Source organism: Pygocentrus nattereri, chromosome 12, assembly GCF_015220715.1.
Source record: "Pygocentrus nattereri isolate fPygNat1 chromosome 12, fPygNat1.pri, whole genome shotgun sequence".
In the NCBI taxonomy this organism is placed as follows: domain Eukaryota; kingdom Metazoa; phylum Chordata; class Actinopteri; order Characiformes; family Serrasalmidae; genus Pygocentrus; species Pygocentrus nattereri.
Window position 1 is genome coordinate 38,715,676 of NC_051222.1, and position 27,500 is coordinate 38,743,175.

Below are 27,500 nucleotides of genomic sequence, written 5' to 3' on the forward strand. Positions count from 1 at the left end.
AGGTTTCCTGTGATAAACACATCGTTAAGAGCTGCGATGACTAAACCGGTCATTATATTACCAGCACAAACTGTGAGACTGAGCGCTGCTCTCCGTCATAGAGGATGAGGGACTTAACCATCAGGCTAAACAGCCCTATCATAGTGTTGGATTGCATCATTAAGAAGTCCATGTCTCCATGTTGGTAGGTGAGCTGTAACTCTGACTGTGCTCTGATGGAGCTCATCTCAGATATAGCCCTGCAGGTGGATAAACACCAACTAAACAGACCAGAATGACCTCATAAAGACGAAAAGACATATAGACATACTAGATGGGTCTCCAGAAAACACTACAGGGAGAAGACTGGTAGACCGAATTCTAATTCATGAGATTTTACAGAAACTACTAACAAAACCTGCTAAATACCTTAAATAATAAACTCATACGCACTTCATATAAAGATGAAGTCAGCTTCTTATTCACCAGCTTCTAATTTGAATTTTCCGTTCCACCTTAAATGCTGCTGCGGTCACACTGAGGCACGTCGATAACTGAACAAATTAGGAACGTTGGTGATTATGAAGCCTCTATAAAAGCTCTTGAATCAATGAACCCCTCAAACATTCTCATGGAGGTGTTTAGTAAGCAGCAAACGAGCAGCACGGCAGAGCAGCTGTTGAATGCGTCTCACTACTACATTAATAAGCGCTGGACAGGGCTGGACAGTAAAGAGTGTTTGTAGAGCTCTGGGCCTTTTCTGAGCCCATAATATGCCAAATATTGCTTTTAAACTCAAACCATAAAGATGATCACGCTTGGATTACACTCATTTTTTACTGTTTCAACTGTTATATAATGTGTTTGTGTTTGCGTGTGTGACTGTAGGAGTGATGTCACCGGTTACTGTGCCACACATCAACAATCTGATTGGATGTAGCTCTGCTCATTTGCATGTCGTTTGGAATCAGGGTGTGCATCGATGGTTTATTGTGTCAGTTATGTGGTTGCTCTTCTATCGACGTGTTACACTCTGTTTGATGTAAATTTTAAAAAAAAAATATTAAAATTAAAAACAAAAATTCTCACAACATTGACATCACTGACATCATGTGGTTGTTGGGATAGCATAGTGGGTAACACCTCTACCTTCTGTGCTGTAGATTGGGGTTTGATCCCTTCCTGGGCAAGCTCCCTACACTATATCAGTAAAGTCCTTGGGCAAGACTCCCAACACTACCTTCACTTACCTGTGTATGACTCTCTGGTTAAGAATCTGCCAAATGCTGTAAGCCAGGGCTGCGCATCTCCGGTCCTGGAGGGCTGGTGTCCAGCACAATTTGGTGATTTAGCTGCTCCAACACACCTGATTACACTTAGCTGTTAATTGCCAGGTTAAGTGGGTGTGTTTAAGCTGGGAGGCCTCTGTTGGAAAACTATGCTGGACACTGGCCCTACGGGACTGGAGTTGTGTTCATTTTCCAAAAATGCGACTTAAAATTTCAGGATCTATCTTTAAAACACCTTCTGGCTTCCAAGGACAAGTAAAATAAATAACAACAGTACGTTAATTAGTCACTAGGCTGAAAAGATTGGTTTTCAAAGGATTCATAAAAACGTGAACTGGACTTGAAAGCATAAGGAACTCAATGAAATAAAAACTAGAATAAAATAAACTAAAAAGACAATCAACTGAAACAACAAGCATTAGGATTGTGTTTGGAGTGTGCTACGCAGTAATGACGTCTCTCACAACAAAAACTGAACACAAATAAATAGATATTGAAATAAATGAATAAACATGTAAGTGAGCCTGTAGAAAAAGAAAACCATTCATTTGTGGTCTTTGTAGAAGAAGCTGTTGAGGTAATGCTGACTGGTTCTTTCAGTGCTTGCAGTTCGGCTGTAGAAGCAGCTGCTAGCATTTCACTTCTTTTTGTTTACACTACAGCAAATGCTGCTTTTGTAATTTTGCATTTTGCTGTGTGCTTAAAAGAGGGGAGCTTAAGATGAATTGACTGTTGGATGAACAGTGAACGTAAAATGCTGATTAGCTGGACAGTATGGATGCACATTTCTCAGTGAATAATAATCAGATCAATAATAGTATCAATAATTCTGAGTGTTGTTAGATTGTACCTCGGTCATTTTGGTGTACATCTGCTTATTCTCAGACTGACAGATGGAGCAGACTGGTTTAAAGGAGGGAGGACTGTAGTGGGACCACTGTGGTGTCAAGTGTGGCTGTGTGGCTGTGTGGCGATTGGTTTACACACAGCAGAATTTTGTTCAGAGCCCCAGGAGGTGAGGACTGGCTACTAAATATCCTAGTGTGGGTCGGTGCTGCTGGAGACCCACACTAGGATATTTAGTAGCAGAGCCAGTCCTGGCTTCCGTGGTATGGAAAGACCCCAGTAGAAAGGGAGGGAATGAAGGCAGCATGGTTTGGGGTGGAGGTGAGTGGTGACTGTCTGGCCGGTTCTCTTAGCCTTCAGACGTCTAGAGAGAGAGAGAGAGAGAGAGCAGGGGAGAGAACGCAGAACATTAGCATAGGGCCGTGTATGAAAACACTCATTTTGAGCTTAGAGCGGCATTTTTATAGTCGCTGCCAGAAGCCGGGTCAACATGCAGTTCCCATTTGCGACGGAGCTCCTGAGTGGCGCAACCATCTAAGCGTTGGCCCTATCATCAGGGTTCGATCCCTGGTGATGCTGAAGCCATTTGTGGTCAGGAGTCCAAGATACCACAGTTGTTCTTGGTCTCTTTGGGTGGGTATGATGGCCTACCTGCCCCCCCCAAACACTATCTGTCCAGTAGTGCTATCCAGGGCAGGCGTCTGTTAGCTGGCGTAACAGAACTGAGGGTTGTCCTCCAAGCGTGTTTAGCTGTCCAGCAGTTCAAAAAGATGCAGTGGCGTTTCACAGGTCTTGGAGCCTTTGCTAGCCTTCACCCTCCTAGCACTGGTGGTATCATGTGATGGGGGGAGTCCTAACTATTGGAATTGGGTATGGCCTAAATTGGGGAGAAGATTGGGAAAAATCTGAAAAATAAATAAATAAATACATTAATAAAAAAAAAGATTCGTGAGTTTAAATGTTCTGGCTGTTGGACACCGAGCAGTAAGTTAACACACTGGGACTTCCCCGCCAGTATGAGGGATGGATGACTGTAGGAAGGGTGGGCCAGAACTGGGCCATCACTCATTTCCTATTTGGGGTTAAATCAGTGTTTTTTTTTTAATGTAGGTCATTTTGGGGACGAGTGGGTTGTGAGGAATGCATGTTTTTGGTTTCTCCATGGGAGCAGAGCGGAGTGAAGCACCTTTTAGATCAGAAATAAGAAGATCTGCTACCCAACCCAACTGCAACGACACCAAAGCCTGACAGAATGTCTTCCAATGGGCATTTTTTAATTTGAGGGAATATGCGTTTGTAAAATTTACTCAAGGTCATGAATTTTCGCTCTGTAACTCTCTCCCTCTGTCGCTCCCACTCATGTATCATCAACAGCTGCATTCAGAAAAGATCCAGAGTTTGTGGGGTGGGTGACGAGCCCCTGAATGAATCGGGGGAAGATGAAGGGGTGTTGAGTTCAGCTTGCCTGAAGTGAGTCAAGCATTTCTGCAGTGGCAGCAGTAGCGGGAGGAACTTTAGCCCAGCAGGACTAATGTGAACGGTTGACCAGAGGAGGGTGGAGCTGCTCTCTGCCAGCAATTCCATCAAATTCCATCAAGTGAAGATGATAATTACTTAATGATGGATGTGATATTAGGCCATAAAAATCATTTCACGCTCAGGTAACATAAGCTAGAGCCACACTCCCTCTATGATTTCACAGTGAAACAAGGCAAGCTCGTGAAATATGTTAAAAATATTAAGATAATAAGATAAATTCTGGCCTTCTAGCTACAGGCAGAAGCTGCCCAGAGCTCCAGCCCAAGTTCTCAGAGGTCTTCCCTCTCCCTCAATTAGTCTTCCCTCATACTACCACCGCCATGTTGAAGGCACTGTCTGAACTCACAAACTTTCTATTAACATCTTAAAAAGACAGGCAATAATGCATAAATATCGACTAGTAAACTGAAATATTGAGATTAAAAACAAACGCACTTAGAATTAGAGTTATTATAAAACACCAATATTCTTGTTTTTATGTTGATTTGGCAAACGACCAACTTGCAGCCAAACACTCACAGCCTGTAAAATGCTGGGTCCCGCTCTGGCATTCTTGTATCCCAGATGTGTAAAACTCCAGTTCAACTCAGGGTGACATGCTTTGTTGCTCAACTCAAGCACTTGGTAACAAAGCAGAGCTCTGCATACTGTATCTATGATGATCCATCTGTCTCCAGGGCACGCTGCCTTGGGTCAGGTTCTGGTCTCAGGTTTAGCTCTACCAGTCAGCCTGGTACGAGTCAGGCTCAGGCTTCAGGTTCACACCCCTGCAGACCTCTAGAGTGCGAGTCCATGTGTATGTGGGCTGTCCTACGAACTAAGTTCAAAAAAGTTACAAAAAATGTAAAAACAGTGAAGAATTCAGAGATTTTGATATTTAAGGATTCTATTCTGATCTGTTTAAACCCAAGACATTCATAGAGATAGAAATAAGCTAAAAATATACAAACTCATCATTTATATGGTACTTTTTCTTACGCGGTGTCCCAAACCCTGAATATCATCTTCTGAAAGTAATACCTAATTTTTTATTTTAAGATCATTTTGATTTCTTTATGAGTGAGCTTAAAAGATTTCAATTTCTCATTAGTTTCACATTTAAATCAAAACAGTTCATTCAAAAAATATTTCCGTATCACTGCTGAAACTACTACTACACTATTAGTCTGTACCATCATAAATTAAAAATGTTTGTTGTTCTTTACATTGTGGGTAAATTTCATGGTGAATGGACCAAAGGAAGCGGCCCAAAATGACTTAGTAAAGACGTCTGGTTCCATTGACTTACATTAAAAGTAAAGTAGGTTTTTGTCTTCTCCTGTAAAGTCACCGTTTTGGAGATACGGGGTTTTCTTCTGCCATATGTTTTCAGCTCTGAGTTTGAACCCGTTTAGTATAGTGATCCATACAGTGTGTGTGTGTGTGTGTGTGTGTGTGTGTGTGTGTGTGTGTTTCCTCTTCAGCTGTTCTTAAAGCTGCAGCCTGGTGTCCTCTGTATGAACCTGCCTGGAGAGAAAAGAGAGAGAGAGAATTAGAGAGAGAGAGAATAAGAGGGAGATGTGGGAGGGAAGAAGACGATGGTGAAATAGCAAATAGTGAGATTACAGAGTGGTGTACAGAGAGGCTAGCCAGGGGAGATCAGTGCCCCCCCATCAGCACCGTCACTGTGGAGATCAGAGGCTGGTGGATTTTAATTGAAATGGCGGGGTGGGGGTGTGTGAGGCAGCGTGGAGCTGACGACCCAGAATCTGGATCTGCTGCTCTCTGAATGAACCCAGCGTGCGATTGTATTTGTCTTTCTGGGCGTTTGCACAGACGAAGCACCCCATCCTGTGAGGGGCCTTTCAGGCCACCTGACCTCAAACATGCACTGTTACGCTGAAGATGTGATGCAACATAAGGAAATGTCGTAGAGTTACACCATGAATGGACGTCTAGCAGTACCATGGCTGTGAAATGACTGGGAATAACCATTATAACTCATCTTATTTGAGCAAGTTTGAGCCTAAACTATTTGTTTTTTCCATTTTAAAAGATTTGGTGCAGCTATATGAGCGAATACATGGAGCTCCATCAGAATGTAATACCTTCAGTGACTCTGTAGCACTGTTTTCTAACCACTGTTTCAGGAGAGCAGCTAACGGAAGCTGTCGTGTTAAAGCTTTATTTGAACGAGAGGGCTACAATCACAGAGTCCTAGCAGCAGCATACGAGACACTGGGCTTCAGGCTGGAACAGTAGGCGGTCTGAAGACTCAAACTAGGGCAATGCATTAACGACATTGGGGGAAGAAATGAGTGGCATTAATATTTGGCTTCATTTACACTGAATGACTGTAATCAGAACGGTTCAGATGTGGGCTGTTCAGAGTTAAAGTCCAGCTGGTGTCAGTGCAGTAATTGATCTTTGACACTAAATTGTTGTGAATGCAATGATTTCCATGCTTGTGTTTACAACTGAATACAGACCCCCCCAAACCCCTTAAGTTCTAAGAGTACACCCCCCTAAACCCCTAAAGTTCTTAGGATACACACCCCCAAACCCCTTAGGTTCTAAGGGTACACCCCCCCCAAACCCCTTAAGTTCTAAGAATACACCCCCCCAAACCCCTTAAGTTCTAAGAATATACCCCCCCAAACCCCTTAAGTTCTAAGGGTACACCCCCCCTAAACCCCTTGAGTTCTAAGGGTACACCCCCCTAAACCCCTTGAGTTCTAAGGGTACACCCCCCAAACCCCTTGAGTTCTAAGGGTACACCCCCCTAAACCCCTTAAGTTCTAAGGGTACACCCCCCAAACCCCTTGAGTTCTAAGGGTACACCCCCCTAAACCCCTTAAGTTCTAAGGGTACACCCCCCAAACCCCTTGAGTTCTAAGGGTACACCCCCCAGACCCCTTAAGTTCTAAGGGTAAACCCTGCCCCCAAATCCTCTAGCCTGCACTTTCTTATTACGCTCTATTTAATATCAACAGTCATACGTTTACATCTCACACGGTCGGTAAACATACTACAGAAGTCCGAAGTGACTGTGAGCTGTTGCTGTCATTTTCTGGATTATCATCTTGAGATAACGAGTTAATTGTCTTCTTATCTCAACATAACAACTTTGTTATCTTGAGATTGTAAGATAAGTAGCTTGTCATCTCAAGATAACATTGTTGTAATGAGATCACAAGATAACTCATTATCTCAGGCTAACAACTTTGTTACCTTGAGGTCACAAGGTAACTTGTTATCTCAACATCACAAGATAAATTGCTCATTAACTCAAGATAACAACTTTTGTTATCTTGCGATCAAAACCACTAACTCAATATCTCGAGACAACACCTTTGTCATTTTGAGATCGCAAGATAAGTGACTAATTATCTCAAGATAATGACTTGATTGCGAGATGAATAACTCCTCATCTCAAGACAACAACTGTGTTATCTTGAGACCGCAAGACAACTTACTTGTTATCTCAAAATAACAACTTTGCTTCTTTCCAATCGCAAGATAAATAACTCATCATTTCAAGATAGCATATTTGTTATTTTGAGATTGCAAGGTAAATAACTTATCATCGCAAGAAAAATAACTCGCTATCTCAAGATAACCAAGATAACAATACAAAATTTTTTAACAACTTCATGGTCTCTCTGACCTTCTGTAACGTACAAGCAAGTTTAAACAGGATTTTCTAATGGGGTCCACAGGGGGTCCAAACATTCCGACATTTGTCCGTTGGGTGACGTAGGTTGAACGTCAGTTATTCCAAAGGAAGCCGATTTTCAGGCGGAGACAGGCACTGCTCAGCGGGTGGTGGTGGTGGGGGGGTGTTTTTGTGTTTGCTGTGTGATGTGTTCTCCGAGCAGGCAGCTCACATCTTCATGCTTACTCGGAGTTATTTTAGAGAATACTCATGTGCTACTGACCGGCTTGCTGTCCGTTGGTTACTGATGATGAGCGCACCACTGACCCCTACATTGAGCTCCATCTTAAAAGGTCTTGGATTGGTTTAGAAATTTCAGACTCAGTTTGTTCCCATCCTGTAAGTCTACACTCCCACCAACATTCAGCCCAAAATTTCTCATGGTTGTACCCAGATGTTCCCGCCATGAGATCACATCTGCCTTTGTGAGACTCCAGCCCAGTGTGACTAATAGACTAACATTAATGAGTAAAATTCACCTTTTATCTGATCGATTTTCAAAAGATCTTCAGATTTCTCCTCAGGCAAGTGCAGAGAACATGGGGAACCGTGTACAATGAAATGTACAATTTAAAATGTTCAGATATGAATTATTATGAATAATATATCAGAATCCATTCAAAGGTGTGAAGAGCACCTGCCCAAGAACAGAACCCTGGGGAACCCCATTAAGAACGTCCAGGAATTGGGACTGTTTTCCAAGAGTTCTTTTATGGAAGTAAGACTATTAAAGCAGCTGAGCGCCTGCTGGTCAGGGCTAATTGAGCACAGCTGTTAAATGTGCAAATCAGGGTCAAATGTGTCAGAAGCCTTTGACAAGTCTGGAACAGTAGCTGCTTTATCTGAAGAGCACGTACAGTATCATTTACAGAAAGAGCCAGTGCTGAAGGTAATCTCTCTCTCTCTCTCTCTCTGTCTCTCTCTCTCTCTCTCTCTCTCTCTCTCTCTCTGTCTCTCTCTCTCTCTGTCTCTCTCTCTCTCTCTCTCTCTCTCTCTCTCTCTCTGTCTCTCTCTCTCTGTCTCTCTCTCTCTCTCTCTCTCTCTCTCTCTCTCTCTCTCTCTCTCTCTCTCTGTCTCTCTCTCTCTCTCTCTGTCTCTCTCTCTCTGTCTCTCTCTGTCTCTCTCTCTCTCTCTCTCTGTCTCTGTCTCTCTCTCTCTCTCTCTCTCTGTCTCTCTCTCTCTCTCTCTCTCTCTCTCTGTCTCTCTCTCTGTCTCTCTCTCTCTCTCTCTCTCTCTCTCTCTCTGTCTCTCTCTGTCTCTCTCTCTCTCTCTCTCTGTCTCTCTCTCTCTCTCTCTCTGTCCCTCTCTCTCTCTGTCTCTCTCTCTCTCTCTCTATATATATATAGGTATAGCCTCCTACCAGTGTGTGGCTGATGACGTGGTGTGGAACCCCCGTGGTCCGGACCTCAGTAACTGTACTTCACCCTGGGTCAGCCAGGTGGCTCAGAAGGTAAGTTTTGAGCTTTACTTGGATGTGTCCAGTGATATTTTCAGATCATTTTATGATAATTCAGTGCATATTTCAGTAGAATTTGACTGTAAAATATATTTATAAGCCAAATATGTGATTTTTCACATTTCAGCGGGACTATGAACTTGGATAGCTCCAGATAATAATTCCACCTGAATCTCTACCTTTAGTAATATTATGGTGTTAAATTGAGGAGATGATGATTTCCCTCTCTCTCTCTCTCTCTTCCCCTCTCACTCTCTCTCTGTCTGTCTGTCTGTCTTTCTCTCTCTCTCTCTCTCTCTCTCTCTCTCTCTCTCTGTCTGTCTGTCTTTCTCTCTCTCTCTCTCTCACTCTCTCTCTCTGCCTGTCTGTCTTTCTCTCTCCCCCGCCCCTTTCTCTCTCTCTCTGTCTCTCCCCCACCCCCCACCCCCCACCCCCCACCCCCTTTCTCTCTCTCACTCTCACTCGGTCTCTTGCTCTCTCTCTCTGTTGCAGATAAAGAGTGGGGAGAATGCAGCCCACGTCGCTGCTGTACTTGTCAATCACACACGGGGGCGTGTCTATGCTGGTGATGTCACTTCCTCTGTGCGTCTGATGGAGCAGCTTCTGGACATCCTGGACTCACAGCTGCAGGCTCTGCGGCCGGCAAGCAAAGACTCAGCCGCCCGCAACTACAACAAAGTACATAAAAACTCACATCTTCACAGATTCACAGTTAATACAGCTGTACATACAAGAAAAATCTTAGACGTTAAAATGTGGAGAACAACAAGAAACGTTATATATCTAGAATGATGAACAGAGAGATTATGAATACACCAAGAAAAATTCTGACAAAGCTATGATGAACTTAATGTCCGGAATGAAGTTCTGATAAAATTACCATCCAGAGTGAAATTCTACTAAAATGAACGTCCAGAACAAACTTCTAATAAAACTAACGTCCAGAATGAAAAACTGAAATATGAATATTGTGGTGTGCATTCTGTGATATTGTCATCTTCTGTGTGTTGAATGTGATTGAGCATTACAAAGTTTATGTGTATGAGCCGCCTGTGAAAACACTAACCTTTAACTTCATGTGTTCCAGCTCCAGAAGAGAGAGAGAACCTGCAGAGCATTCATTCAGGTACGTGTGGAGATCAGAACATCATAACTTCAAAAGCAGAGCTGGTGTCAGCAGTGGTGTGTGTGTACAGAGCTGGTGAGAGTGGTGCTGTGTGTAAAGGAGCTGGTGACAGTGGTGGTGTGTGTAACAGAGCTGGTGAGAGTGGTGTGTGTGTACAGAGCTGGTGAGAGCGGTGGTGTGTGTAACAGAGCTGGTGAGAGTGGTGGTGTGTGTAACAGGGCTGGTGAGAGTGGTGGTGTGTGTACAGAGCTGTTGAGAGTGGTGGTGTGTGTAACAGAGCTGGTGAGAGTGGTGGTGTGTGTAACAGAGTTGGTGAGAGTGGTGGTGTGTGTAACAGAGCTGGGGAGAACGTTGGTGTGTGTAACAGAGCTGGTGAGAGTGGTGGTGCGTGTAACAAAGCTGGTGAGAGTGGTGGTGTGTGTAACAGAGCTGGTGAGAGTGGTGCTGTGTGTAACAGAGCTGGTGACAGTGGTGGTGTGTGTAACAGAGCTGGTGACAGTGGTGGTGCGTGTAACAGAGCTGGTGAGAGTGGTGGTGCGTGTAACAGAGCTGGTGAGAGTGGTGGTGCGTGTAACAAAGCTGGTGAGAGTGGTGGTGCGTGTAACAAAGCTGGTGAGAGTGGTGGTGTGTGTAACAGAGCTGGTGAGAGTGGTGGTGTGTGTAACAGAGCTGGTGAGAGTGGTGGTGCGTGTAACAGAGCTGGTGAGAGTGGTGGTGCGTGTAACAAAGCTGGTGAGAGTGGTGGTGTGTGTAACAGAGCTGGTGAGAGTGGTGGTGTGTGTAACAGAGCTGGTGAGAGTGGTGGTGTGTGTAACAGAGCTGGTGAGAGTGGTGGTGTGTGTACAGAGCTGTTGAGAGCGGTGGTGCGTGTAACAGAGCTGGTGAGAGTGGTGGTGCGTGTAACAAAGCTGGTGAGAGTGGTGGTGTGTGTAACAGAGCTGGTGAGAGTGGTGGTGTGTGTACAGAGCTGTTGAGAGCGGTGGTGCGTGTAACAGAGCTGGTGAGAGTGGTGGTGCGTGTAACAGAGCTGGTGAGAGTGGTGGTGCGTGTAACAAAGCTGGTGAGAGTGGTGGTGTGTGTAACAGAGCTGGTGAGAGTGGTGGTGTGTGTAACAGAGCTGGTGAGAGTGGTGGTGCGTGTAACAAAGCTGGTGAGAGTGGTGGTGCGTGTAACAAAGCTGGTGAGAGTGGTGGTGTGTGTAGCAGAGCTGGTGAGAGTGGTGGTGTGTGTAACAGAGCTGGTGAGAGTGGTGGTGTGTGTACAGAGCTGGTGAAAGTGGTGGTGTGTGTAACAGAGCTGGTGAGAGCGGTGCTGTGTGTAACAGAGCTGGTGAGAGTGGTGGTGTGTGTAACAGAGCTGGTGAGAGCGGTGCTGTGTGTAACAGAGCTGGTGTCAGCAATGGTGTGTGTAACAGAGCTGGTGAGAGTGGTGGTGTGTGTAACAGAGCTGGTGTCAGCAAAGGTAACAAAGCTGGTGAGAGTGGTGGTGTGTGTAGCAGAGCTGGTGAGAGTGGTGGTGTGTGTAACAGAGCTGGTGAGAGTGGTGGTGTGTGTAACAGAGCTGGTGAGAGTGGTGGTGTGTGTAACAGAGCTGGTGAGAGCGGTTCTGTGTGTAACAGAGCTGGTGAGAGTGGTGGTGTGTGTAACAGAGCTGGTGATAGTGGTGGTGTGTGTACAGAGCTGGTGTCAGCAATGGTGTGTGTTACAGAGCTGGTGAGAGTGGTGGTGTGTGTAGCAGAGCTGGTGAGAGTGGTGGTGTGTGTACAGAGCTGCTGTCAGCAATGGTGTGTGTTACAGAGCTGGTGAGAGTGGTGGTGTGTGTACAGAGCTGGTGTCAGCAATGGTGTGTGTAACAGAGCTGGTGAGAGTGGTGGTGTGTGTAGCAGAGCTGGTGAGAGTGGTGGTGTGTGTAGCAGAGCTGGTGAGAGTGGTGGTGTGTGTAGCAGAGCTGGTGAGAGTGGTGGTGTGTGTAACAAAGCTGGTGAGAGTGGTGGTGTGTGTAAAAGAGCTGGTGAGAGTGGTGGTGTGTGTACAGAGCTGGTGAGAGCGGTGCTGTGTGTAACAGAGCTGGTGTCAGCAATGGTGTGTGTAACAGAGCTGGTGAGAGTGGTGGTGTGTGTAACAGAGCTGGTGTCAGCAAAGGTGTGTGTAACAGAGCTGGTGATAGTGGTGGTGTGTGTACAGAGCTGGTGTCAGCAATGGTGTGTGTTACAGAGCTGGTGAGAGTGGTGGTGTGTGTAGCAGAGCTGGTGAGAGTGGTGGTGTGTGTACAGAGCTGCTGTCAGCAATGGTGTGTGTTACAGAGCTGGTGAGAGTGGTGGTGTGTGTACAGAGCTGGTGTCAGCAATGGTGTGTGTAACAGAGCTGGTGAGAGTGGTGGTGTGTGTAGCAGAGCTGGTGAGAGTGGTGGTGTGTGTACAGAGCTGGTGAGAGTGGTGGTGTGTGTAACAGAGCTGGTGAGAGCGGTGCTGTGTGTAACAGAGCTGGTGTCAGCAATGGTGTGTGTAACAGAGCTGGTGAGAGTGGTGGTGTGTGTAACAGAGCTGGTGTCAACAATGGTGTGTGTTACAGAGCTGGTGAGAGTGGTGGTGTGTGTAACAGGGCTGGTGAGAGTGGTGGTGTGTGTAACAGAGCTGGTGAGAGTGGTGGTGTGTGTACAGAGCTGGTGTCAGCAATGGTGTGTGTTACAGAGCTGGTGAGAGTGGTGGTGTGTGTAACAGAACTGGTGTCAGCAATGGTGTGTGTAACAGAGCTGGTGAGAGTGGTGGTGTGCATAACAGAGCTGGTGAGAGTGGTGGTGTGTGTACAGAGCTGGTGTCAGCAATGGTGTGTGTTACAGAGCTGGTGAGAGTGGTGGTGTGTGTAGCAGAGCTAGTGAGAGCGGTGGTGTGTGTAGCAGAGCTGGTGAGAGTGGTGGTGTGTGTAACAAAGCTGGTGAGAGTGGTGGTGTGTGTAACAGAGCTGGTGAGAGTGGTGGTGTGTGTAACAGAGCTGGTGTCAGCAAAGGTGTGTGTAACAGAGCTGGTGATAGTGGTGGTGTGTGTACAGAGCTGGTGTCAGCAATGGTGTGTGTTACAGAGCTGGTGAGAGTGGTGGTGTGTGTAGCAGAGCTGGTGAGAGTGGTGGTGTGTGTACAGAGCTGCTGTCAGCAATGGTGTGTGTTACAGAGCTGGTGAGAGTGGTGGTGTGTGTACAGAGCTGGTGTCAGCAATGGTGTGTGTAACAGAGCTGGTGAGAGTGGTGGTGTGTGTAGCAGAGCTGGTGAGAGTGGTGGTGTGTGTAGCAGAGCTGGTGAGAGTGGTGGTGTGTGTAGCAGAGCTGGTGAGAGTGGTGGTGTGTGTAACAAAGCTGGTGAGAGTGGTGGTGTGTGTAAAAGAGCTGGTGAGAGTGGTGGTGTGTGTACAGAGCTGGTGAGAGTGGTGGTGTGTGTAACAGAGCTGGTGAGAGCGGTGCTGTGTGTAACAGAGCTGGTGTCAGCAATGGTGTGTGTAACAGAGCTGGTGAGAGTGGTGGTGTGTGTAACAGAGCTGGTGTCAACAATGGTGTGTGTAACAGGGCTGGTGAGAGTGGTGGTGTGTGTAACAGAGCTGGTGAGAGTGGTGGTGTGTGTACAGAGCTGGTGTCAGCAATGGTGTGTGTTACAGAGCTGGTGATAGTGGTGGTGTGTGTAACAGAACTGGTGTCAGCAATGGTGTGTGTAACAGAGCTGGTGAGAGTGGTGGTGTGCGTAACAGAGCTGGTGAGAGTGGTGGTGTGTGTACAGAGCTGGTGTCAGCAATGGTGTGTGTTACAGAGCTGGTGAGAGTGGTGGTGTGTGTAACAGAACTGGTGTCAGCAATGGTGTGTGTAACAGAGCTGGTGAGAGTGGTGGTGTGCGTAACAGAGCTGGTGAGAGTGGTGGTGTGTGTAGCAGAGCTAGTGAGAGTGGTGGTGTGTGTAACAGAGCTGGTGTCAGCAATGGTGTGTGTTACAGAGCTGGTGAGAGTGGTGGTGTATGTAACAGGGCATGTGAGAGTGGTGGTGTGTGTAACAGAGCTGGTGAGAGTGGTGGTGTGTGTACAGAGCTGGTGTCAGCAATGGTGTGTGTAACAGAGCTGGTGAGAGTGGTGGTGTGTGTACAGAGCTGGTGTCAGCAATGGTGTGTGTTACAGAGCTGGTGAGAGTGGTGGTGTGTGTAACAGAACTGGTGTCAGCAATGGTGTGTGTAACAGAGCTGGTGAGAGTGGTGGTGTGTGTAACAGAGCTGGTGAGAGTGGTGGTGTGTGTACAGAGCTGGTGTCAGCAATGGTGTGTGTTACAGAGCTGGTGAGAGTGGTGGTGTGTGTAGCAGAGCTAGTGAGAGTGGTGGTGTGTGTAGCAGAGCTGGTGAGAGTGGTGGTGTGTGTACCAAAGCTGGTGAGAGTGGTGGTGTGTGTAAAAGAGCTGGTGAGAGTGGTGGTGTGTGTAACAGAGCTGGTGAGAGTGGTGGTGTGTGTAAAGAGTTGGTGAGAGTGGTGCTGTGTGTAACAGAGCTGGTGAGAGTGGTGGTGTGTGTAACAGAGCTGGTGAGAGTGGTGGTGTGTGTAACAGAGTTGGTGAGAGTGGTGTGTGTGTAACAGAGCTGGTGAGAGTGGTGGTGTGTGTAACAGAGTTCGTGAGAGTGGTGGTGTGTGTAACAGAGCTGGTGAGAGCGGTGGTGTGTGTAACAGAGCTGGTGAGAGTGGTGTGTGTAACAGAGCTGGGGAGAACGTTGGTGTTTGTAACAGAGCTGGTGACAGCGGTGCTGTGTGTAGCAGAGCTGGTGAGAGTGGTGGTGTGTGTAACAGAGCTGGTGAGAGTGGTGGTGTGTGTACAGAGCTGGTGAGAGCGGTGGTGTGTGTAACAGAGCTAGGGAGAACGTTGGTGTGTGTACAGAGCTGGTGAGAACGTTGGTGTGTGTACAGAGCTGGTGAGAGTGGTGGTGTGTGTAACAGAGCTGGTTAGAGTGGTGGTGTGTGTAACAGAGCTGGTGAGAGTGGTGGTGTGTGTAACAGAGCTGGTGAGAGTGGTGGTGTGTGTAACAGAGTTGGTGAGAGTGGTGGTGTGTGTAACAGAGCTGGTGAGAGCGGTGGTGTGTGTAACAGAGCTGGTGAGAGTGGTGCTGTGTGTACAGAGCTGGTGAGAGTGGTGGTGTGTGTAACAGAGCTGGGGAGAACGTTGGTGTGTGTAACAGAGCTGGTGACAGCGGTGCTGTGTGTAGCAGAGCTGGTGAGAGTGGTGGTGTGTGTAACAGAGCTGGTTAGAGTGGTGGTGTGTGTAACAGAGCTGGTGAGAGTGGTGGTGTGTGTACCAAAGCTGGTGAGAGTGGTGGTGTGTGTACCAAAGCTGGTGAGAGTGGTGGTGTGTGTAAAAGAGCTGGTGAGAGTGGTGGTGTGTGTAACAGAGCTGGTGAGAGTGGTGGTGTGTGTAAAGAGTTGGTGAGAGTGGTGCTGTGTGTAACAGAGCTGGTGAGAGTGGTGGTGTGTGTAACAGAGCTGGTGAGAGTGGTGGTGTGTGTAACAGAGTTGGTGAGAGTGGTGTGTGTGTAACAGAGCTGGTGAGAGTGGTGGTGTGTGTAACAGAGTTCGTGAGAGTGGTGGTGTGTGTAACAGAGCTGGTGAGAGCGGTGGTGTGTGTAACAGAGCTGGTGAGAGTGGTGTGTGTAACAGAGCTGGGGAGAACGTTGGTGTTTGTAACAGAGCTGGTGACAGCGGTGCTGTGTGTAGCAGAGCTGGTGAGAGTGGTGGTGTGTGTAACAGAGCTGGTGAGAGTGGTGGTGTGTGTACAGAGCTGGTGAGAGCGGTGGTGTGTGTAACAGAGCTGGGGAGAACGTTGGTGTGTGTACAGAGCTGGTGAGAACGTTGGTGTGTGTACAGAGCTGGTGAGAGTGGTGGTGTGTGTAACAGAGCTGGTTAGAGTGGTGGTGTGTGTAACAGAGCTGGTGAGAGTGGTGGTGTGTGTAACAGAGCTGGTGAGAGTGGTGGTGTGTGTAACAGAGTTGGTGAGAGTGGTGGTGTGTGTAACAGAGCTGGTGAGAGCGGTGGTGTGTGTAACAGAGCTGGTGAGAGTGGTGCTGTGTGTACAGAGCTGGTGAGAGTGGTGGTGTGTGTAACAGAGCTGGGGAGAACGTTGGTGTGTGTAACAGAGCTGGTGACAGCGGTGCTGTGTGTAACAGAGCTGGTGAGAGTGGTGCTGTGTGTACAGAGCTGGTGAGAGTGGTGGTGTGTGTAACAGAGCTGGGGAGAACGTTGGTGTGTGTAACAGAGCTGGTGACAGCGGTGCTGTGTGTAGCAGAGCTGGTGAGAGTGGTGGTGTGTGTAACAGAGCTGGTTAGAGTGGTGGTGTGTGTAACAGAGCTGGTGAGAGTGGTGGTGTGTGTACAGAGCTGGTGAGAGTGGTGGTGTGTGTAACAGAGCTGGTGAGAGTGGTGGTGTGTGTAACAGAGCTGGTGAGAGTGGTGGTGTGTGTACAGAGCTGGTGAGAGTGGTGGTGTGTGTAACAGAGCTGGTGAGAGTGGTGGTGTGTGTAACAGAGCTGGTGAGAGTGGTGGTGTGTGTACAGAGCTGGTGAGAGTGGTGGTGTGTGTAACAGAGCTGGTGAGAGCGGTGGTGTGTGTACAGAGCTGGTGAGAGTGGTGGTGTGTGTACAGAGCTGGTGAGAGTGGTGGTGTGTGTAACAGAGCTGGTGAGAGCGGTGGTGTGTGTACAGAGTTGGTGAGAGTGGTGTGTGTGTAACAGAGCTGGTGAGAGTGGTGGTGTGTGTAACAGAGCTGGTGAGAGCGGTGGTGTGTGTACAGAGCTGGTGAGAGTGGTGGTGTGTGTACAGAGCTGGTGAGAGTGGTGGTGTGTGTAACAGAGCTGGTGAGAGCGGTGCTGTGTGTAACAGAGCTGCTGAGAGCGGTGGTGTGTGTAACAGAGCTGGTGAGAGCGGTGCCGTGTGTAACAGAGCTGGTGAGAGTTATGCTGTTTGTAACAGAGCTGGTGAGAGTGGTGGTGTGTGTACAGAGCTGGTGAGAGTGGTGGTGTGTGTAACAGAGCTGGTGAGAGTGGTGGTGTGTGTAACAGAGCTGGTGACAGTGGTGGTGTGTGTAACAGAGCTGGTGAGAGTGGTGGTGTGTGTAGCAGATCTGGTGAGAGTGCTGGTGTGTGTAACAGAGCTGGTGACAGTGGTAGTGGGTGTAGCAGAGCTGGTGACAGCGGTGGTGTGTGTAACAGAGCTAGTGACAGTGGTCTTGTGTGTCCAGAGCTGGTGAGAGTGGTGGTGTGTGTAACAGAGCTGGGGAGAACGTTGGTGTGTGTAACAGAGCTGGTGACAGCAGTGGTGTGTGTAGCAGAGCTGGTGAGAGGGGTGCTGTGTGTAGCAGAGCTGGTGAGAGTGGTGGTGTGTGTAACAGAGCTGGTGAGAGTGGTGGTGTGTGTAACAGAGCTGGTGAGAGTGGTGGTGTGTGTAACAGAGCTGGTGAGAGTGGTGCTGTGTGTACAGAGCTGGTGAGAGTGGTGCTGTGTGTAACAGAGCTGGTGAGAGTGGTGGTGTGTGTAACAGAGCTGGTGAGAGTGGTGGTGTGTGTAACAGAGTTGGTGAGAGTGGTGGTGTGTGTAACAGAGCTGGTGAGAGCGGTGGTGTGTGTAACAGAGCTGGTGAGAGTGGTGCTGTGTGTACAGAGCTGGTGAGAGTGGTGGTGTGTGTAACAGAGCTGGGGAGAACGTTGGTGTGTGTAACAGAGCTGGTGACAGCGGTGCTGTGTGTAGCAGAGCTGGTGAGAGTGGTGGTGTGTATAACAGAGCTGGTGAGAGTGGTGGTGTGTGTAACAGAGCTGGTGAGAGTGGTGGTGTGTGTAACAGAGCTGGGGAGAACGTTGGTGTGTGTAACAGAGCTGGTGACAGCGGTGCTGTGTGTAGCAGAGCTGGTGAGAGTGGTGGTGTGTATAACAGAGCTGGTGAGAGTGGTGGTGTGTGTAACAGAGCTGGTGAGAGTGGTGGTGTGTGTAACAGAGTTGGTGAGAGTGGTGGTGTGTGTAACAGAGCTGGTGAGAGCGGTGGTGTGTGTAACAGAGCTGGTGAGAGTGGTGGTGTGTGTAACAGAGCTGGGGAGAACGTTGGTGTGTGTAACAGAGCTGGTGACAGCGGTGCTGTGTGTAGCAGAGCTGGTGAGAGTGGTGGTGTGTATAACAGAGCTGGTGAGAGTGGTGGTGTGTGTAACAGAGCTGGTGAGAGTGGTAGTGTGTGTAACAGAGTTGGTGAGAGTGGTGGTGTGTGTAACAGAGCTGGTGAGAGTGATGCTGTGTGTAACAGAGCTAGTGATAGTGGTGCTGTGTGTAACAGAGCTGGTGAGAGCGGTGGTGTGTGTAACAGAGCTGCTGAGAGTGGTGGTGTGTGTAACAGAGCTGGTGTCAGTGGTGCTGTGTGTAACAGAGCTGGTGAGAGTCGTGGTGTGTGTAACAGAGCTGGTGAGAGCGGTGGTGTGTGTAACAGAGCTGGGGAGAACGTTGGTGTGTGTAACAGAGCTGGTGACAGCGGTGCTGTGTCTAGCAGAGCTGGTGAGAGTGGTGGTGTGTATAACAGAGCTGGTGAGAGTGGTGGTGTGTGTAACAGAGCTGGTGAGAGTGGTGGTGTGTGTAACAGAGTTGGTGAGAGTGGTGGTGTGTGTAACAGAGCTGGTGAGAGTGATGCTGTGTGTAACAGAGCTAGTGATAGTGGTGCTGTGTGTAACAGAGCTGGTGAGAGCGGTGGTGTGTGTAACAGAGCTGCTGAGAGTGGTGGTGTGTGTAACAGAGCTGGTGTCAGTGGTGCTGTGTGTAACAGAGCTGGTGAGAGTCGTGGTGTGTGTAACAGAGCTGGTGAGAGCGGTGCTGTGTGTAACAGAGCTAGTGATAGTGGTGCTGTGTGTAACAGAGCTGGTGAGAGCGGTGGTGTGTGTAACAGAGCTGCTGAGAGTGGTGGTGTGTGTATCAGAGCTGGTGTCAGTGGTGCTGTGTGTAACAGAGCTGGTGAGAGCGGTGGTGTGTGTAACACAGCTGCTGAGAGTGGTGGTGTGTGTAACAGAGCTGGTGAGAGTGGTGGTGTGTGTAACAGAGCTGGTGACAGTGGTGGTGTGTGTAACAAAGCTGGTGAGAGTGGTGTGTGTAACAGAGCTGGTGAGAGTCGTGGTGTGTGTACAGAGCTGGTGAGAGCGGTGGTGTGTGTAACAGAGCTGGTGAGAGTGGTGGTGTGTGTAACAGAGCTGGTGAGAGTGGTGCTGTGTGTAGCAGAGCTAGTGAGAGTGGTGGTGTGTGTAACAGAGCTGGTGAGAGCGGTGGTGTGTGTAACAGAGCTGGTGAGAGCGGTGGTGCGTGTAACAGAGCTGGTGAGAGTGGTGGTGTGTGTACAGAGCTGGTGAGAGTGGTGGTGTGTGTAACAGAGCTATTGAGAGTGGTGGTGTGTAACAGAGCTGGTGAGAGTGGTGCTGTGTGTAACAGGGCTGGTGAGAGTGGTGGTGTGTGTAACAGAGCTGGGGAGAACGTTGGTGTGTGTAACAGAGCTGGTGACAGCGGTGCTGTGTGTAGCAGAGCTGGTGAGAGTGGTGGTGTGTGTAACAGAGCTGGTTAGAGTGGTGGTGTGTGTAACAGAGCTGGTGAGAGTGGTGGTGTGTGTACAGAGCTGGTGAGAGTGGTGGTGTGTGTAACAGAGCTGGTGAGAGTGGTGGTGTGTGTAACAGAGCTGGTGAGAGTGGTGGTGTGTGTACAGAGCTGGTGAGAGTGGTGGTGTGTGTAACAGAGCTGGTGAGAGTGGTGGTGTGTGTAACAGAGCTGGTGAGAGTGGTGGTGTGTGTAACAGAGCTGGTGAGAGCGGTGGTGTGTGTACAGAGCTGGTGAGAGCGGTGGTGTGTGTACAGAGCTGGTGAGAGTGGTGGTGTGTGTACAGAGCTGGTGAGAGTGGTGGTGTGTGTAACAGAGCTGGTGAGAGCGGTGCTGTGTGTAACAGAGCTGGTGAGAGCGGTGCTGTGTGTAACAGAGCTGCTGAGAGCGGTGGTGTGTGTAACAGAGCTGGTGAGAGCGGTGCCGTGTGTAACAGAGCTGGTGAGAGTTGCGCTGTTTGTAACAGAGCTGGTGAGAGTGGTGGTGTGTGTACAGAGCTGGTGAGAGTGGTGGTGTGTGTAACAGAGCTGGTGAGAGTGGTGGTGTGTGTAACAGAGCTGGTGAGAGTGGTGGTGTGTGTAACAGAGTTGGTGAGAGTGGTGGTGTGTGTAACAGAGCTGGTGAGAGCGGTGGTGTGTGTAACAGAGCTGGTGAGAGTGGTGGTGTGTGTAACAGAGCTGGTGAGAGTGGTGGTGTGTGTAACAGAGCTGGGGAGAACGTTGGTGTGTGTAACAGAGCTGGTGACAGCGGTGCTGTGTGTAGCAGAGCTGGTGAGAGTGGTGGTGTGTATAACAGAGCTGGGGAGAGTGGTGGTGTGTGTAAAAGAGCTGGTGAGAGTGGTAGTGTGTGTAACAGAGTTGGTGAGAGTGGTGGTGTGTGTAACAGAGCTGGTGAGAGTGATGCTGTGTGTAACAGAGCTAGTGATAGTGGTGCTGTGTGTAACAGAGCTGGTGAGAGCGGTGGTGTGTGTAACAGAGCTGCTGAGAGTGGTGGTGTGTGTAACAGAGCTGGTGTCAGTGGTGCTGTGTGTAACAGAGCTGGTGAGAGTCGTGGTGTGTGTAACAGAGCTGGTGAGAGCGGTGGTGTGTGTAACAGAGCTGGTGAGAGTGGTGGTGTGTGTAACAGAGCTATTGAGAGTGGTGGTGTGTAACAGAGCTGGTGAGAGTGGTGCTGTGTGTAACAGGGCTGGTGAGAGTGGTGGTGTGTATAACAGAGCTGGTGAGAGTGGTGGTGTGTGTAACAGAGCTGGTGAGAGTGGTGGTGTGTGTAACTGAGTTGGTGAGAGTGGTGGTGTGTGTAACAGAGCTGGTGAGAGTGATGCTGTGTGTAACAGAGCTAGTGATAGTGGTGCTGTGTGTAACAGAGCTGGTGAGAGCGGTGGTGTGTGTAACAGAGCTGCTGAGAGTGGTGGTGTGTGTAACAGAGCTGGTGTCAGTGGTGCTGTGTGTAACAGAGCTGGTGAGAGTCGTGGTGTGTGTAACAGAGCTGGTGAGAGCGGTGCTGTGTGTAACAGAGCTAGTGATAGTGGTGCTGTGTGTAACAGAGCTGGTGAGAGCGGTGGTGTGTGTAACAGAGCTGCTGAGAGTGGTGGTGTGTGTAACAGAGCTGGTGTCAGTGGTGCTGTGTGTAACAGAGCTGGTGAGAGCGGTGGTGTGTGTAACACAGCTGCTGAGAGTGGTGGTGTGTGTAACAGAGCTGGTGAGAGTGGTGGTGTGTGTAACAGAGCTGGTGAGAGTGGTGGTGTGTGTAACAGAGCTGGTGACAGTGGTGTGTGTAACAGAGCTGGTGAGAGTCGTGGTGTGTGTACAGAGCTGGTGAGAGCGGTGGTGTGTGTAACAGAGCTGGTGAGAGTGGTGGTGTGTGTAACAGAGCTGGTGAGAGTGGTGCTGTGTGTAGCAGAGCTAGTGAGAGTGGTGGTGTGTGTAACAGAGCTGGTGAGAGCGGTGGTGCGTGTAACAGAGCTGGTGAGAGCGGTGGTGCGTGTAACAGAGCTGGTGAGAGCGGTGGTGTGTGTACAGAGCTGGTGAGAGTGGTGGTGTGTGTAACAGAGCTATTGAGAGTGGTGGTGTGTAACAGAGCTGGTGAGAGTGGTGCTGTGTGTAACAGGGCTGGTGAGAGTGGTGGTGTGTGTAACAGAGCTGGGGAGAACGTTGGTGTGTGTAACAGAGCTGGTGACAGCGGTGCTGTGTGTAGCAGAGCTGGTGAGAGTGGTGGTGTGTGTAACAGAGCTGGTTAGAGTGGTGGTGTGTGTAACAGAGCTGGTGAGAGTGGTGGTGTGTGTACAGAGCTGGTGAGAGTGGTGGTGTGTGTAACAGAGCTGGTGAGAGTGGTGGTGTGTGTAACAGAGCTGGTGAGAGTGGTGGTGTGTGTACAGAGCTGGTGAGAGTGGTGGTGTGTGTAACAGAGCTGGTGAGAGTGGTGGTGTGTGTAACAGAGCTGGTGAGAGTGGTGGTGTGTGTACAGAGCTGGTGAGAGTGGTGGTGTGTGTAACAGAGCTGGTGAGAGCGGTGGTGTGTGTACAGAGCTGGTGAGAGTGGTGGTGTGTGTACAGAGCTGGTGAGAGTGGTGGTGTGTGTAACAGAGCTGGTGAGAGCGGTGCTGTGCGTAACAGAGCTGGTGAGAGCGGTGCTGTGTGTAACAGAGCTGCTGAGAGCGGTGGTGTGTGTAACAGAGCTGGTGAGAGCGGTGCCGTGTGTAACAGAGCTGGTGAGAGTTGTGCTGTTTGTAACAGAGCTGGTGAGAGTGGTGGTGTGTGTACAGAGCTGGTGAGAGTGGTGGTGTGTGTAACAGAGCTGGTGAGAGTGGTGGTGTGTGTAACAGGGCTGGTGACAGTGGTGGTGTGTGTAACAGAGCTGGTGAGAGTGGTGGTGTGTGTAGCAGATCTGGTGAGAGTGCTGGTGTGTGTAACAGAGCTGGTGACAGTGGTAGTGTGTGTAGCAGAGCTGGTGACAGCGGTGATGTGTGTAACAGAGCTAGTGACAGTGGTCGTGTGTGTCCAGAGCTGGTGAGAGTGGTGGTGTGTGTAACAGAGCTGGGGAGAACGTTGGTGTGTGTAACAGAGCTGGTGACAGCAGTGGTGTGTGTAGCAGAGCTGGTGAGAGTGGTGTTGTGTGTAACAGAGCTGGTGAGAGTGGTGGTGTGTGTAACAGAGCTGGTGAGAGTGGTGGTGTGTGTAACAGAGCTGGTGAGAGTGGTGGTGTGTGTAACAGAGCTGGTGAGAGTGGTGGTGTGTGTAACAGAGCTGGTGAGAGTGGTGCTGTGTGTACAGAGCTGGTGAGAGTGGTGGTGTGTGTAACAGAGCTGGTGAGAGTGGTGGTGTGTGTAACAGAGCTGGTGAGAGTGGTGGTGTGTGTAACAGAGTTGGTGAGAGTGGTGGTGTGTGTAACAGAGCTGGTGAGAGCGGTGCTGTGTGTACAGAGCTGGTGAGAGTGGTGGTGTGTGTAACAGAGCTGGGGAGAACGTTGGTGTGTGTAACAGAGCTGGTGACAGCGGTGCTGTGTGTAGCAGAGCTGGTGAGAGTGGTGGTGTGTATAACAGAGCTGGTGAGAGTGGTGGTGTGTGTAACAGAGCTGGTGAGAGTGGTGGTGTGTGTAACAGAGTTGGTGAGAGTGGTGGTGTGTGTAACAGAGCTGGTGAGAGCGGTGGTGTGTGTAACAGAGCTGGTGAGAGTGGTGGTGTGTGTAACAGAGCTGGGGAGAACGTTGGTGTGTGTAACAGAGCTGGTGACAGCAGTGCTGTGTGTAGCAGAGCTGGTGAGAGTGGTGGTGTGTATAACAGAGCTGGTGAGAGTGGTGGTGTGTGTAACAGAGCTGGTGAGAGTGGTGGTGTGTGTAACAGAGTTGGTGAGAGTGGTGGTGTGTGTAACAGAGCTGGTGAGAGTGATGCTGTGTGTAACAGAGCTAGTGATAGTGGTGCTGTGTGTAACAGAGCTGGTGAGAGCGGTGGTGTGTGTAACAGAGCTGCTGAGAGTGGTGGTGTGTGTAACAGAGCTGGTGTCAGCAATGGTGTGTGTAACAGAGCTGGTGAGAGTCGTGGTGTGTGTAACAGAGCTGGTGAGAGCGGTGCTGTGTGTAACAGAGCTATTGATAGTGGTGCTGTGTGTAACAGAGCTGGTGAGAGCGGTGGTGTGTGTAACAGAGCTGCTGAGAGTGGTGGTGTGTGTAACAGAGCTGGTGTCAGTGGTGCTGTGTGTAACAGAGCTGGTGAGAGCGGTGGTGTGTGTAACACAGATGCTGAGAGTGGTGGTGTGTGTAACAGAGCTGGTGAGAGTGGTGGTGTGTGTAACAGAGCTGGTGACAGTGGTGGTGTGTGTAACAGAGCTGGTGAGAGTGGTGGTGTGTGTAACAGAGTTGGTGAGAGTGGTGGTGTGTGTAACAGAGCTGGTGAGAGTGATGCTGTGTGTAACAGAGCTAGTGATAGTGGTGCTGTGTGTAACAGAGCTGGTGAGAGTGGTGGTGTGTGTAACAGAGCTGGTGAGAGTGGTGGTGTGTGTAACAGAGCTGGTGAGAGTCGTGGTGTGTGTACAGAGCTGGTGAGAGCGGTGGTGTGTGTAACAGAGCTGGTGAGAGTGGTGGTGTGTGTAACAGAGCTGGTGAGAGTGGTGCTGTGTGTAGCAGAGCTAGTGAGAGTGGTGGTGTGTGTAACAGAGCTGGTGAGAGCGGTGGTGTGTGTAACAGAGCTGGTGAGAGCGGTGGTGCGTGTAACAGAGCTGGTGAGAGTGGTGGTGTGTGTACAGAGCTGGTGAGAGTGGTGGTGTATGTAACAGAGCTATTGAGAGTGGTGGTGTGTAACAGAGCTGGTGAGAGTGGTGCTGTGTGTAACAGGGCTGGTGAGAGTGGTGGTGTGTGTACAGAGCTGGTGAGAGTGGTGGTGTGTGTAACAGAGCTGGTGAGAGTGGTGCTGTGTGTAACAGAGCTGGTGAGAGTGGTGGTGTGTGTAACACAGCTGCTGAGAGCGGTGGTGTGTGTAACAGAGCTGGTGAGAGTGGTGGTGTGTGTAACAGAGCTGGTGAGAGCGGTGGTGTGTGTAACAAACCTGGTGAGAGTGGTGGTGTGTGTAGCAGAGCTGGTGAGAGCGGTGGTGTGTGTAACAGAGCTGGTGACAGTGGTGCTGTGTGTACAGAGCTGGTGAGAGTGGTGTTGTGTGTAACAGAGCTAGTGAGAGCGGTGGTGTGTGTAACAGAGCTGGTGAGAGCGGTGGTGTGTGTAACAGAGCTGGTGACAGTGGTGCTGTGTGTACAGAGCTGGTGAGAGTGGTGTTGTGTGTAACAGAGCTAGTGAGAGTGGTGGTGTGTGTAACAGAGCTGGTGAGAGTCGTGGTGTGTGTAACAGAGCTGGTGAGAGCGGTGCTGTGTGTAACAGAGCTAGTGATAGTGGTGGTGTGTGTAACAGAGCTGTTGAGAGTCATGGTGTGTGTAACAGAGCTGGTGTCACCAGTGTTGTGTGTAACAGAGCTGGTGAGAGCGGTGGTGTGTGTAACAGAGCTGGTGTCAGTGGTGCTGTGTGTAACAGAGCTGGTGAGAGCGGTGGTGTGTGTAACACAGCTGGTGAGAGTGGTGGTGTGTGTAACCGAGCTGGTGAGAGTGGTGGTGTGTGTAACAGAGCTGGCGACAGTGGTGGTGTGTGTAGCAGAGCTGGTGAGAGTGGTGATGTGTGTAGCAGAGCTGGTGAGAGCGGTGGTGTGTGTAACAGCGCTGGTGACAGTGGTGGTGTGTGTAACAAAGCTGGTGAGAGTGGTGGTGTGTGTAACAGAGCTGGTGAGAGTGGTGGTGTGTGTAACAGAGCTGGTGACAGTGGTGGTGAGTGTAACAGAGCTGGTGAGAGTGCTGGTGTGTGTAACAGAGCTGGTGAGAGTGCTGGTGTGTGTAACAGAGCTGGTGAGAGTGCTGGTGTGTGTAACAGAGCTGGTGAGAGTGCTGGTGTGTGTAACAGAGCTGGTGAGAGTGCTGGTGTGTGTAACAGTGCTGGTGAGAGTGGTGGTGTGTGTAACAGAGCTAGTGAGAGCGGTAGTGTGTGTAACAGGGCTGGTGAGAGTGGTGCTGTGTGTACAGAGCTGGTGAGAGTGGTGGTGTGTGTAACAGAGCTAGTGAGAGCGGTGCTGTGTGTAACAGAGCTGCTGAGAGTGGTGCTGTGTGTACAGAGCTGGTGAGAGTGATGGTGTGTGTAACAGAGCTAGTGAGAGCGGCGCTGTGTGTAACAGAGCTGGTGAGAGTCGTGGTGTGTGTAACAGAGCTGGTGAGAGAGGTGCTGTGTGTAACAGAGCTAGTGATAGTGGTGCTGTGTGTAACAGAGCTGGTGAGAGCGGTGGTGTGTGTAACAGAGCTGCTGAGAGTGGTGGTGTGTGTAACAGAGCTGGTGTCAGTGGTGCTGTGTGTAACAGAGCTGGTGAGAGCGGTGGTGTGTGTAACACAGCTGCTGAGAGTGGTGGTGTGTGTAACAGAGCTGGTGAGAGTGGTGGTGTGTGTAACAGAGCTGGTGACAGTGGTGGTGTGTGTAGCAGAGCTGGTGAGAGTGGTGGTGTGTGTAGCAGAGCTGGTGAGAGTGGTGGTGTGTGTAACAGCGCTGGTGACAGTGGTGGTGTGTGTAACAAAGCTGGTGAGAGCGGTTGTGTGTGTAACAGAGCTGGTGAGAGTGGTGGTGTGTGTAACAGAGCTAGTGAGAGTGGTGTTGTATGTAACAGAGCTGGTGAGAGTGGTGGTGTGTGTACAGAGCTGGTGAGAGCGGTGGTGTGTGTAACAGAGCTGTTGAGAGCGGTGGTGCGTGTAACAGAGCTGGTGAGAGCGGTGGTGCGTGTAACAGAGCTGGTGAGAGTGGTGGTGTGTGTAACAGAGCTGGTGAGAGTGGTGGTGTGTGTAACAGAGCTATTGAGAGTGGTGGTGTGTAACAGAGCTGGTGAGAGTGGTGGTGTGTGTAACAGAGCTGGTGAGAGTGGTGGTGTGTGTACAGAGCTGGTGAGAGTGGTGTGTGTAACAGAGCTGGTGAGAGTGGTGGTGTGTAACAGAGCTGGTGAGAGTGGTGGTGTGTGTAACAGAGCTATTGAGAGTGGTGGTGTGTGTACAGAGCTGGTGAGAGTGGTGGTGTGTGTAACACAGCTGGTGAGAGCGGTGGTGTGTGTACAGAGCTGGTGAGAGCGGTGGTGTGTGTAACACAGATGCTGAGAGTGGTGGTGTGTGTAACAGAGCTGGTGAGAGTGGTGGTGTGTGTAACAGCTGGTGAGAGCGGTGGTGTGTGTAACAGAGCTGGTGAGAGCGGTGCTGTGTGTAACAGAGCTGGTGAGAGTGGTGCTGTGTGTAACAGAGCTGGTGAGAGTGGTGCTGTGTGTAACAGAGCTGGTGAGAGTGGTGCTGTGTGTAACAGAGCTGGTGAGAGTGGTGCTGTGTGTAACAGAGCTGGTGAGAGTGGTGCTGTGTGTAACAGAGCTGGTGAGAGCGGTGGTGTGTGTAACAGAGCTGGTGAGAGTGGTGCTGTGTGTAACAGAGCTGGTGAGAGTGGTGGTGTGTGTAACAGAGCTGGTGACAGTGGTGGTGTGTGTAACAGAGCTGGTGAGAGTGGTGGTGTGTGTAACAGAGCTGGTGAGAGTGGTGGTGTGTGTGAAGCTCAGTAGTGATGGTCAGATCTGCCTCTCTCAGTCAGAGAGGTTAGTGTGAGACTCTAGAGAAGCCGCCGGCCACTGGACACTCCTTGACAGTGCAGCTGCTCAGACAGCGGAAAATCACACTCAACAGTTTTCAAGGACACACGTGTGTGATCTTCTCTGTTTTATTCATAATCATCATACGGAGTGTGTGTGTGTGTGTGTGTGTGTGTGTGTGTGTGTGTGTGTGTGTGTGTGTGTGTGTGTGTGTGTCTGTCTGTGTTTGTGCGTTTCAATGTGTCTGTGTGTGCGTGTCTATTTGTGTGCATGTGTGTGTGTCTGTGCATGTCTGTGAGCGTGTGTGTGTGTGTCTGTTGTTTGTTTCTTTAA

The 27,500-nt window shown here is 49.7% G+C and overlaps 1 protein-coding gene across 4 annotated transcripts in view; it reads left to right on the top strand.

Moving 5' to 3' along the window:
• Positions 1 to 27,500, top strand: part of LOC108413141 (adhesion G protein-coupled receptor L1-like) — a 138,145-nt gene that overhangs the window by 78,160 nt on the left and 32,485 nt on the right. For all 4 annotated transcript variants that reach the window (XM_037543264.1, XM_037543265.1, XM_037543262.1 and 1 more), the window contains 3 exons: positions 8,694 to 8,797; positions 9,296 to 9,481; positions 9,891 to 9,929. In XM_037543264.1, coding sequence (XP_037399161.1) covers positions 8,694 to 8,797; positions 9,296 to 9,481; positions 9,891 to 9,929 — 329 coding nt within the window. The remainder of the gene's footprint in view (positions 1 to 8,693; positions 8,798 to 9,295; positions 9,482 to 9,890; positions 9,930 to 27,500) is intronic.